At 36.8% G+C, this 12,954-nt stretch overlaps 1 protein-coding gene and 1 long non-coding RNA gene across 3 annotated transcripts; both read right to left on the reverse strand.

Annotated features, from left to right (window-relative positions):
• Positions 1–2,354: 2,354 nt before the first annotated feature.
• LOC112203132 (uncharacterized abhydrolase domain-containing protein DDB_G0269086) lies at positions 2,355–4,637 on the reverse strand. The gene is made up of 5 exons (XM_024344146.2): positions 4,586–4,637; positions 4,123–4,349; positions 3,925–4,017; positions 3,701–3,814; positions 2,355–3,216 (listed from the first exon to the last, which is right to left on the reverse strand). The coding sequence occupies exons 1-5, from the start codon at positions 4,635–4,637 to the stop codon at positions 2,611–2,613; spliced, it is 1,092 nt and encodes a 363-aa protein (XP_024199914.1). The 3' UTR covers positions 2,355–2,610.
• Positions 4,638–5,039: 402 nt separating this feature from the next.
• On the reverse strand, positions 5,040–8,011 carry LOC112201601. Of its 2 annotated transcripts, none has more exons than XR_002936818.2 (5): positions 7,905–8,011; positions 7,729–7,802; positions 7,451–7,520; positions 6,633–6,736; positions 5,040–5,385 (listed from the first exon to the last, which is right to left on the reverse strand). It is a non-coding gene; the product is annotated as an uncharacterized LOC112201601 (long non-coding RNA). The 2 variants fall into 2 exon arrangements; XR_002936819.2 differs by having other exon boundaries at positions 6,633–6,753.
• Between the last annotated feature and the right edge of the window lie 4,943 nt (positions 8,012–12,954).

Consider the following 12,954-nt stretch of genomic DNA (forward strand, 5'->3'; position numbering starts at 1 on the left):
CAAGTATCACCTCCGTCGACGTCATCGTCGTCCTTGTCTCGTCGCCAGTCATCTAGACCAGAGACTAGAGCTGAAGGCCGTGCACTGGTTGGGAGCGTGAGAGAGAGAGAGTGGCATGGCAGTAATTCATTAATTAGATTGATTAAGGGTAAAATTGTTATTTCATTTCAAATTGGGTTAGTGGGAATAAAAATTTGTTGCTAGGGTAAGTGGGATCATTTTGGCCAATTTTGGTGTTTTGGGTAAAGGACCCTATAAAATAATCATTACTTGGTAAAAGTTTGAGATTTTTTGCACAAACTAATAAATATCTAATCTATCATGAAATAAAAATGAGAAGTTTTTCGACATTGGAGGTATCTTTTTTTGTTCATAGTCAGAAATTAAGGAAAGTTGTGAAAAAAAAAGGATCAATTTTTCGACTTTTGTCAATTGGAATATTATTTTGAAAATCATGTTTTACCACCAATGAGTACATGGCATGAAATAATTGGGAGGTGCCACGGAGGCACCCGTGGAATACAATAATATGCCGAAATATGTTAAACTTTATTAACACCACTATTTTTTCTTGAAATTCTCCTATAACATAAGCTCACCATTTGTACAACATGATTTTTAGAATGTTTTTTAATTGTCTGAAGGGAAAATTTTGCAAACTGTACACTAAGTAAAAGCCACTAATAATTTTTATACATAAAGTTTCAAACCGAGCATTTTGGTACATGAAATCTAAAATCCGACCCACTATCCGTACACAACGTCAATGACGCCGTTAATTTGAGGGGTAATATGGTCTCTTCAGATTTTTACTCTAAGCACCCAACTCTCTCTCTCTCTCTCTCTCTCTCTCTCTCTCTCTCACACACACACACTATAAGCACCCATCTCTCTTCCCCTCCCAATCCCGATCACCTCTGCAATTCCAACCATTACCATCAATTCACAGCTTTTCACCTCTGTTGAATAAACAACCATTACCATAATTCTCCCAATCCCGCTCCAATTGAAGCTCAGATCCAACAAAAAATTCCAAATTTGAAGCCACCGTTTGGGTTTCAAGCTCTACGAGCTCACAACGCCCTGAAGAATCTCGACTGAACCCTCTAATCCCAATCCCGATGTTCTTCAACAACAACAACAACACCAACAGCAGCAGCAGTAGCAGCTCGGCAGCAACAATTCCGAGGTCTCACAGCCTCTTCCAGCCCTCCCAGACCCGAACCCGACTTGCTCCGCCATCAAGCCGACTTGTCCCTTGAGTCGAATCATATGTTCCTGGGATATACAAATTCCCAAACTTTAGGAGAGTTGCCCTGTGAACACAAATACACGGAGCCCAGATTTAGGATAGTGGTAGGGGACTTTGCATCCATCCCGCTTGATTCAATGAAATTGGAAGATTATTTCGATCAGAAGTTGCGAGGTTAAGTTATTCCATATGAATCCACCATTCTCTGTGGACCTCAGCTGCAATTTGGAAAATAGAGAAACAGAGATAAGGAGTAAGAGAGAAACACTAGAGAGAGGGAAAGACTAAAAGAGAAGATGGGGATGGAGGTGCAGGAATAGGGGAGGGAGTGCTCAGGAGGGCCCATATGTTGCTGCTTCTCATTGAGTGGGTGCACTATTTCGTTGGGAAAGAGAAAGGGAGGCAGAGGCTGTCGCCGGAGTCACATGGTTAGAGTAAGAGGAGGCGGATGTCTCAAGGGAAGGGAGACTTCACACACTACTAGCAAAACAACAATTACCCACGGATTTTAATCTGTGGGTAATAAGTCTTTTACACACGGATATCAGTGTGTGATAGCCTTTACACACAGTGCACGCACAGATTGGTGTTACCGTGCGGTTTGGAGGGGGGGTAATGCTCATCTCACACGGATTATGTTGTCCGTGTGAAATACTAACGTGGGCCCCACTATAATTCTATAAATCTAAATTACCGGAATGGAAAGCAATCCGTGTGAACAACTCTATTTCACACGGATTTCTGTGCGAAATGTGTAAACTGTATTTCACACGGAATTCTGTGTGAAACTATATTACACACGGATTACTGTGGCTAATGGGTATACTGTATTTCACACGGAATTCTGTGTGAGAATATATTACAAACGGATTTCTGTGGCTAATGGGTATACTCTATTTCACACTGATTTCTGTGTCAAAACCATTATTGACACTGATTTCAGTGTGAAATATGTATAATCTAACTCACACTGATTTCAGTGTGTAAAAGTGACAGTATTTAAAAAAAATAATTACTAATTAATCTGCAACCTGAATATTTTTAGTTTTCTACAATAAATATACTTCAAATATAATGAACAAATCCACAACTTAATCAAAAATATTAAAACTTTACATTCATAGCAAGATGTTCTTTACATTTGTAGCAAAATACATTTCATTTATTCTTGGATTACAAAAACAAGGGAGTTTTGAAGAATACATTGTTGTTTAAGGTGGAATATCACTAAGATTTTCCCCCTTTAACAACATAATCCTTGTCCAAGAATAATTTTCATCAAAATACTTTGAGAACTAACTCAAAGTAGGCAATAACATAACCATCAAACTAGATAATGGTTGGTGAAACTAACCCTTTCAATTCAGCTGCGATTCTTGCACAGTTTGAGGCATTTTGGGTCTATACACATCCTCGATAGGTGGGGTTGGAATCGCTGGTCTATTGCATTGTGGTTGGACTGCTGCAAGCTGTGTCATTGGGTCGCTATCTAATTGTGGTGCCGTTTCAATCCCTGAAAAACCAGCTTCTTTCATCCATCTAATACCTTGAAGTCTTGCGAGTTCATTCACCTTCCTTGCATTCTCTTCCATTGCTGCCTCTTGCTGCTTCTTAAACTCCTCCATTTGTGCGGCGAAACGTTTGTTCATCTCAGCTGATTCAATCTTATTCCTTTCCTCCCTTTGGGCAGCTTCTTGTCTTTCTTTTTCAGCCTCACTCCTCAATCTTGCAGTCTCCAAGCGTTGTTCCTCAATTGTTGCTTTCATTGCTTCCATAGTAGCTGATATACTTCTTTTTTCGGTATGAAGGTACGGAACATCACGCCAACGTACTCCCGCTCCAAGTCCTCTCACTCGGTTACGCTTCTCTGGCCCAAGAACCTGTGCATAGATGTCTTCTCTAACTTGTGGAGTAATGTCAACATTTAACTTTTTTCTCTCCTCTTCAGCCTTCTCCAAATCTTGCTGCATTCAAGCATGAAGTTAATTAAAAGTACATAATCTAGAATGTTGCAGCTTAAATTGGTATATAAACTACATAGACCAAAGCCGATTTGTACAGATTGTAATTATAAGCATTTTCTGAAATGCTGCAGTTTCTGAAATGCTGCATTTTCTGAAATGCTGCAGTTTCTGAAATACTGCATTTTCTGAAATGCTAATAATACTGCATTTTCCCCTTCTTTTGAGGCCTATTATTACTAGCAAACAAAGTCTAAACATAGTGAAATAGCAATGAAAAGCAATGAAACAGTTTGAAACCAAAAATCATAAAACTATGCAATCACATGTCTAAACTATTAGTAATATTATGGATAGCAGATTGAATTAAATTAGTGCAATCATTCTACTAGTGTAAAGATGAACAACAGATAAACGTAATAAGGATTATATAACTTGATTCAACCATAGGCATCCACAGTAGGAATTTCTCAATTTCAATACTCACCACTGCTTTGGTAGATGCAGCATCAACATACTCATTTCGTTTTCCTTTCTTACGGTGTGTCAACTTGAATATTTCCAACCTATCAGGTTCTTCCTCAACCCTATTCTCAACTTGCTGCTCTTCATAATGTACACATTATTCAAATCATTATCCATTTATAGGAAGCGGCATAACAAGTAAATGAACATTACAAAGCAGAAAACAAGAATCAAAACAATACTCACCCATTCGTAAACAACAGCTGGAAAAGTCCTTGTGCCTGTACTGTGATGCATTACCCGCTGCGATCGATTACTTACATTTATGGCAGCCTTGGTCTGTTAAGGAATATACAAATATACATATTAAATTATTTTGCTAGTTCATATGGATTCTATTCACATCTACATTATTTAATGTAATGTACACATTTGATTCATTACCTTAGTATCCTCATCATCTAAATGAGTAACAAATCTTATCCATTGATCTCTGTCAATGGCATTATCAGGCCTGCAAAAACGTTCTTCAGTCCCTTGATTGGGCAACCAATACAATTTCTTCAACTCTGACTTGTGATGCTTCCAGCGATCTGCAAGTTTTTCGAAGGCATATTTCTTGATTTCAGATTTTTTAGCAGCGGCTGCTTCATCCGTCCAATCAATTGTCCCTTATTCCAACAAAGATATGTTATAACATATTAGATATATGGTTTGTGAATGTATACTATGACAAAGTATGTAATTCCTGTAATTTTTTTGTTCCAATGTGTCATAGTAGTAAATGCAAGACCGAAGATGAGAAGTCATGACTCTATACTTCTGCTATACTTGATCAAAAGTCATTACTCTTTGTAGCCTATTGACATAAAATCTGGGAAATCATCAATCTTGCCAATACACAGACCCTCTTTCAAAGTATTGTTTCTGAAGTAAAGATAATGAGAAGAGCAGAACATTGAAAATGCTGATGACAAACAACATGGTAATATTCAAAATTACTATAAACAAAACTGGTACCAGACAAGTGGCACCAAGAAGACAACTAAGATGTCTGGAATAAAGTAGAGAAATGAAAATGAAAAGAAGACAACTAAGATCTCTGTATTAAAGTAGACAAATGAACACGAAATCTTTCTTATATTGCTAGAAGTACCCAAAATTGCCAAAAAGAAAAAGATTTTACATTTTTTCTGATTCAAAGCTATCTCATATGATACATAAACTTTCAAACAGTGTGAAATATAAACTGATAGCGATTTCAGTACTATATTCTTGACGTCAATAGGGTATAAATATGCTTTCATACCTCAATACATGTCTAAGCCCTTTGATGGTTGTCGTCCTTGTCAAAACGCCGCCAATCCTTGACATCAATAGGATACAATCCAGGGTCAGCCGCCAAACTACCAATGAAAAGGGAATACTGTGCACATTTTTCCCTTGGAGACACCGGTACTCCTTGTTTTCCCCACTTAACTCTTTCTCGCACTCCACGCTGACCCCATTTAATTACAGTTTTCCCTCTCCCTTTTTTTTTGTTACCCTCATTGGCTGCATTATTTCTGTTTTCTGTAGGAATTGTTTGCTCATTCACAAAAAGACGGCCAACATCTTGGGTTTCACTATCATCAAATTGGACACTTTCATGCATCGATGGTAGGGCATCATCATCCAACTGGAAATCCATGTTGTAATTGGACATATCTGTTATTATTTAGCACACATGTCAGATAACATTAACATATTAATATCACCAATATGAACCACAAGTACTATAATCACACTTAAAACTTTTCTCTAGTGAAGATTATATGACCATATGAAAATATAAGCTTATCAAATTGAGTACATTCTGAATGCACACCTACATTTCTCTTACACTTGCAGAGAAATGTAGACATTTCTCTTCACTATAGAGCTTATGTCTTAAGAAAATAGTATCTAAAATCTCAGGCCATTTAGATTTCATTTGGACTGTCAAATGACTAACCGAAAATGTGTTGCAGATTTATTGTGAAATAAACCTGATACAGATAGCTGATTTCACAAAAGCATTACTATGTCAAATACATTCCGAAAACAGTGTTCTGAGTTTTGTTGGAAAGATGAGAATGTCTATGTTCAGTTTCTGGTCTACCAAAACAAGTTTGGATAAAGGAAAGTATTGAAATCAAACAGAAACATGGTGACTATTGCAGAATTTCCTGATGCAGACCCTCAACTTCGAAAAATCATAACCTACTCTAGAAAACTCATTTTCATGAGATTTCAATTCTGAAATGATCTTTAAGATGTCTACTGAAACTCTTATGAAGACACCAACTTCAAATACCCAACTGAATCGTACAGTTTTTTGTAAAAAGTCAAGTCGGTCAAAAACTCAGAAAAACTGATTTACTTTCAATACCGACCTCTGTTTTTATCCTCAAACTTAACCAATGAATCTTTGATGCATATTGTACGAAACTTTGAAGATATCAAGCTTACATTATAAGCTTTCAACACATGCAAATGGTTTCTAAAATGAAGGTCTAGATCAAAGGATATGGTTGCTCAAAGTTTAACTAAATGATTATAATGCAGAAACTTGTTCTAGATTTCTTTGTAGCATACAAACTAATGTTTGAGGTTACTGCTCAGTGTAAGGTTGTTAAGCTGATGCATATAGGTTCTTTTATCACTCTAACATCTTGTTGTTAAGACAAACGTGGAATTCTAACCCAAACAGCAACCTAAGAATTACTCAGGACACCCATTCTTATGGAACCAGCAGTTCTCTAATCATCTTGATCTGTTCCTATGCTTGCACTCTGTTTGAAAGTCATTTAGGTTAGTAACTGTTCAGAAGCTTAAACCAATTTAGACAACAACTAAGCTAAATGTAAATACAAGAATAACAATTGAAATAGCTTATAGGACTCAATTCACCTTTGAAATAGCTTTTGATGTACCGTATCTTAACTCCGCTGCATTGCATGGAGTTTGTAAGTCGGAAATGATGTCAATGTCTTTTCTTTTTGGTCCCCGGGAAAATTTGTTGTAGGAGAGGAGTCAGCTGCAGGAGCAAGGACTCTGTTGTAAGTGTAAGCCGTATTAGTGGCCTATTTTAATTTGAGATCTGACTCCCCAGTAATCATAGACTACAGTCAACTATGCTCCCCAGTAATTATAGACTACAGTCAACTATGCTTGTAGTGCCTTTTCCTCATTTTTTTTCTCTCATGATTATGCAAAGATGTAATAATGTTAATAATGCCTATCCTCTCACTGATCTGTTGCAAGGAATTTGCGTTCTCAATAGGTTTAGAGCACAATTATTGGTATAAATTACACAAAGCAAGATACACCATGGATTTGACTTCAATCTTGATGGCCGGAACTCATGCACATGCTCTATGCTTGTATAATCTTTGAGTTCATATATGCAATGCTAATCTCACAATCATGGGACACAGATTTAAGCTGCCTTGAATTTCTTGGGTTATCTTATATTAGAGGCTTGACTCCAGTCTCTCTATTATCTCTCTCACGTCTCATGTTTCTCTCTTCTATTTTCTTTTCCGATAGTAATTCTGTTTCTTCTTTCTCTTTTCCTCTAATCTCCTCTATTCTATCTTGATCTCTTTCCATGCAATGGAGTTGTGTGATATATTTATAAGCAACAAGGCTATTTCATATCAATACACCAACATATATAAAGGCCTCAACAACACATCAATCAAGCATCAACAAAGCTACTGATATTATGAATAAGAAAAAGCATTTATACCTTTCTTATGAAGACAATCACATTATTCACTACCCGGAACCAACTTGGGTATTTGACACTGTGGCATGAACTGTTGTAATGCATACAAGTGGATTGTCAATATAATCTTCGAACCAAGTCAAGTCGGTCAAAAAACAAAAAACAAAAAATTGCAAATGTGGAACTTCTATTTTCTGAAAGTGATTGTGTATGGACAAGAATCAAGTCTGTTATTCATTAGTTAGAAATTGAAACAAGCCAAATTAAGAAACACCAACTGATAGAAATCAAAAAGGTACCTCTACATTGAAATGGAGACGGAGAAGGAAGAGATTTGGGGGTTTCCCGATTGCAGTAGATTGAGTCTTGAAACCTGGAAATTCAAGAGAAGATTCAAACGTTGGGTAAAATGGACCATCAGCTGTGATTTCACCAAGAAAAGTAATGGATGAAACAGAAAAAAGATGAAAGATACCGGTTCCCTTTCAGCTTTGGGGATGAACTCCACGTTTGCTCTCACCTTGGGTTGTGGCGGTGGAAAAGAAAGTATATACCCTAAACAAATCAATATTGAGAGCGTTAAGCGGCCGCGTGTTATTCAGCCCTTTTTTTTTTTTTCTTCTTAACGTTACCCACAGTAATCCGTGTGAGTTTCTCAATAATGAGCGGGAATAAATTGTTCGCCCGCCCTTATTTTGTGTTTCTAAATATTTTGGTGATGCTCTAATTGTTTTAGTAATTAGCTATTATTTTTATTTATAATAAATTACTTTTAAGCTATTTCACCACCAATCAAAATTAAATATATTCTTTCTTTACTTTATAAAATATCATCAGCTTGTAATTAACACATAAAAAAAAATTGTCCTTTAACGACATAAAATATATTAATTAAAAATACTTGTAAAAACGCACAATATTTCTTATAAAGTATTTACAAGCAAAAAATGAATAATGTGCACATGGATGATGATCTGCTAGTCCAAATTAACTCCTGAGATGTCTGTACGTGCTATCGTCACATCTTCCTCGTCATTGAGTCCATGAACAACCTGTTGAGGTGCGTACGGTTCTGGATCAAGGTCCACACCCATATCAAAAAAGTCTCTTGGTTTGGTCTTCACAACAACCTCCCAATCAGATTCAATAGGATCTTTTATATAAAAAACTTGCTCTGCTTGACTAGCAAAAATAAAAGTATCGGATGGTGGAAGCAAATGATTAAAGTTTACCAATATGAACCCAAACTCATCCTTCTTCAATCCTCGATTATGAGTCCGACTATCAATCCAATCCCCCTCAAATAGCAATACTTTCCTACCATCGTAATAGTCTAATTCTATGATATCTTTCAATACGCCGTAATAGTCATTTATGTCATCTCTTGGTTGGCGATCATTAGCAGTGGCATAGCAATTACTGCCGGCGTTAACAAAAATACCGCTATTTTGATACGTAGAACCAGTGTCAATTGACTTCACATGAAAGCGACAACCATTCATAACATACTTTTTGTAACGTTTGGCTTCATTGTCTGGTCCTTCCGCCAATGCGCAGATATCAGGATCAATATTAATATCACCTTCATTAATCTTTTCTCTTATCTGCACAACACAATAACGATTACTAAATAAGAGAATGATCATTATTTGAGTTAGTACTTAACAAGTTAAATATATTGACGAGAATGTCATTTATATATGATGACTTACCATGCTCTTAAAATACTTGGAAAATGATAGATTTGCCAATCTCTCAGAGTCCTGCACGGAACGTCGACCTCTTTTACTTTTTTCTATTTCCACATGCTCCCTATTGTTGAAAAACAAAAATTGGGACATTAATTAGGTCAATTAAGTCAATTTAATGAAAAGTAACATTATATAAAATCACACTTTAACAAATATTACTTCAGGTTGTTATCAATTTCTGGACAATTCAGAAGCACATGCGTATGAGCTCGTTGCTTCTCCTCATCTGTCAATATAAACTTTTGGGGAGTTTCTAAAGCTCGTCCCTTTGTAACAAACAATGGCAATCCAGGTCTGACGATGTTATCAGGGTCATCAGCATTACGAGATAGTCTGGTTCGTTCTGATGCAGTATCGCCTGATAAATACATAGTACAAAATGAGAGACACTCATCTATTATGTATCCTTCAGCAATGCTTCCTTCTGGGTGAGCCTTATTGCGCACGTACTCTTTCAAAGTGTGTAAGTACCTGAACAATATCAATATATTTAAGTCATGCCAAGCGATAAATTAACATATTAATTAGTCACAAACGTATCAGATAAAAATTACCTTTCAATAGGATACATCCATCTATACTGAACTGGGCCTGCTATTGCAGCTTCATCAGCCAAATGAATGGGTAAATGCTCCATTATGTCAAAAAATGAGGGTGGCATTATACACTCCAAATCACATAATGTTAAGGCAATCTTCCGAGATAGATCTTCAAAGTAAGCTTTTGAACCAACCTTAGTGCACAATTGCCTGAAAAATCCACACAATTCTAGTAGCACTTTAATAAGTGTTTTACACTTAATGGGCCTACGAATGGCAATTGGGAGTAGATACTGCATCAAAATATGACAATCATGACTCTTCAACCCAATTAGTTTTCTTTCTTCAACTCGGACACAATTGCTAATATTGGAAGACCAACCGTCTGGTGGTCGATAGTCAGCCATTACTTCACACATCATCTTTTTCTCCTCCTTTAACAAATTAAAGCTAGCTGAAGGATATCTTAAGCTGTCACCTACGGGCACAGGATGAAGTCCATGCTTCACATTGAGAAGAACCATGTCATTTCGAGCATTTTTATTGTCCTTGTTTTTCCCTTTAACTCCAAGTAAAGTGCCAACAACACTATCAGTAACATTCTTCTCGATATGCATAACATCTAGATTATGGCGCAATAAAAGATGCTCCCAGTAAGGCAGTTCAAAAAATATACTTCTCTTCCTCCAATTGCCAAAGTTTTGCTCAGGTGGTCCTTCATATGTTCGCTTACGTTTTCGAGGAATTTTCATCTTTTTCCCATTCCCAAATTGAATTATCAAACCATGCGTTGCTCTTAGACATTCTGTACCCGTCATAGGCTTTGGGCGATGCCTTCGTTCAACAGCACCATTGAAATTGTTTTTCCATCTACGGTACCGATGATCATCATTCAACCACCGACGATGACCCATGAAACATTCTTTTTGACAATTCACCAGCCTAACAGACTCAGTATCTTCAGCACACACTGGACAAGCTTTGTAACCTTTTGTGCTATAACCGGATAACATGGCATATGCAGGAAAATCATTAATAGTCCACAACACAGCGGCTCGCATGGTAAAAGTCTCTTTCTTGAATGCATCATATGTCTCAATTCCTTCATTCCACAATACCTTCAGCTCTTCCACTAATGGTTGTAAATACACATCAATATTGTTACCAGGTCCCTTTGGGCCTGGTATAAGCAATGACAAGAACAAGTATGGCTGCTTCATGCATAACCAAGGAGGTAGATTATAAACAGACATCACAACAGGCCAAGTACTATGTGAAGAGCTCATCATGCCAAAAGGGTTAAATCCATCACTAGCCAACCCCAGGCGAACATTACGGCACTCGTTACCAAAATCTGGATACTTTTCATCCAACTTTGCCCAAGCTGGAGAATCAGCAGGATGTCGGAGTACCCCATCTTTAGTCCTTAATTTTGAATGCCAAGACATCGAATCTGCAGTATGGCGAGACATATATAACGTTGCAATCTAGGACCCAATGGAAAATAACGCAAAATCTTAGCTGCTTTTTGTTTTCCTCCAGCTTCTGTGCCATTCTTCTTCTTTTTCCATCGGCTAGTACCACAAACGTGACAACTAGTATCATTTTCATGCTCTTTCCAATATAACATACAATCATTCGGACATGCATGAATCTTTTCATATGACAACCCAATATCTTTGATCATTTTTTTTGTCTTGTAAAAACTCTTTGGGAGAGTCGTACTTGCAGGAAATGTGTCTCTCAATAGATCCAAAGTTTCAGAAAAAGATACATCACTATTTGAGTGCAAACACTTTATCTTATATAACCTGACTAAAAATTTAAGCTTCTTTATACGTGCCCCCGGAAAAAGATCAGTATCTGCATCATCAAGTAGTTTGTAGAATTTTTTGGCATCTGGCGTAGGACCAGAGTTTGGACGTCCAACTGGCTCTGAAGAAGACTGAGGCCTGGATGTATCATCATGAAACCCAAATGCATCCTGTAACATATCAACCATATCATGGTCTGGCATAACTTGTTGGGAGGAGGAGGGACGTGTTACATCTACTTCATTTGTTACGGGTAATTCCTCACCGTGTGAGGTCCAAGGAATATTTACATAGTCATTCCACATGCCTACACAACGTATATGGTCCTCCACAGCTTTTACAGTTTGTCTCCACCGATTTTTACACTCTTTACAAGGACAATAAATTTTATTCGGAACAGGGGATATATTTTGTGCATGACTGATAAATGCACGAAGTCCAAAAATATATTCATCACTTCCTCGATCCAGAAACACCCAATTTTTGTCCATATTGCTCAACTATTCAGCCGCTTTGATAGAGAACCACTGCATAATGAAAAAATCTATTAAAAAAAATGCATATGATGAATGAATCAACTATCGCCTTATATCTTCTTTCCTAAGGTGTAGAACCTAACCCATTCGGAAATGACATATTATGTATATCCCTATGATCCCTAAATCGTCGGTACATATTATTGAAAAATTCGGCAGCACTCCGCCTATGATCCTACATGTGCACGAACTTAATATGCACACCAGCAGGATCATAGGGTTGGCCGGTCGAATTTTCCAATAACATGTAACAACGAATGGGTATCATAGAATATACATAATACGTCATTACCAAACTGTCCAAAAATGGGACAATTTAAGGATTTGGCATGGAGGCCTCAAATTCCAATACCAAATCCTTAAACGGGTACTAAGTTTTTGTGCAATGCAAAGTATACACATTCTAGGAAGATGAATGGTATAAATTTTTCAAAGAAAATCAATTGGTATAAAATTATACCTATATATTTTCTTTGAAAATTTAAACCATACCACTCTAAGCATTGAAGTAGTAAATTCTAATCATTTATATATCACATACTAGCAAATCAATCAACCTATTTCACAACCACCAGTTTATGATCATTTTAGTTTACATACACAAATCTAAAATAAGGATCCAAACAATAAATTTTTAAGAATATTGCTATTATTATCAATATCACAAAAATGAATAAACCATCAAACCTACTTGGAATATACATAATGAGATGGAGAGAAGTTGAAATACAAACCTGAAAAGAGAATCAACAGCAATAGGGAGCACAACATCAGCAGCTAGTTTGATGAGAAGAACAGAAGAACAATGGCCAAGTTCTGCTAATTATAAGCATAATTGCCACGGAAATCCGTGTGAAATACTAATTGCCACGGAAATCCGTGTGA

The sequence above is a fragment of the Rosa chinensis genome, chromosome 5 (assembly GCF_002994745.2).
Source record: "Rosa chinensis cultivar Old Blush chromosome 5, RchiOBHm-V2, whole genome shotgun sequence".
NCBI lineage: Eukaryota > Viridiplantae > Streptophyta > Magnoliopsida > Rosales > Rosaceae > Rosa > Rosa chinensis.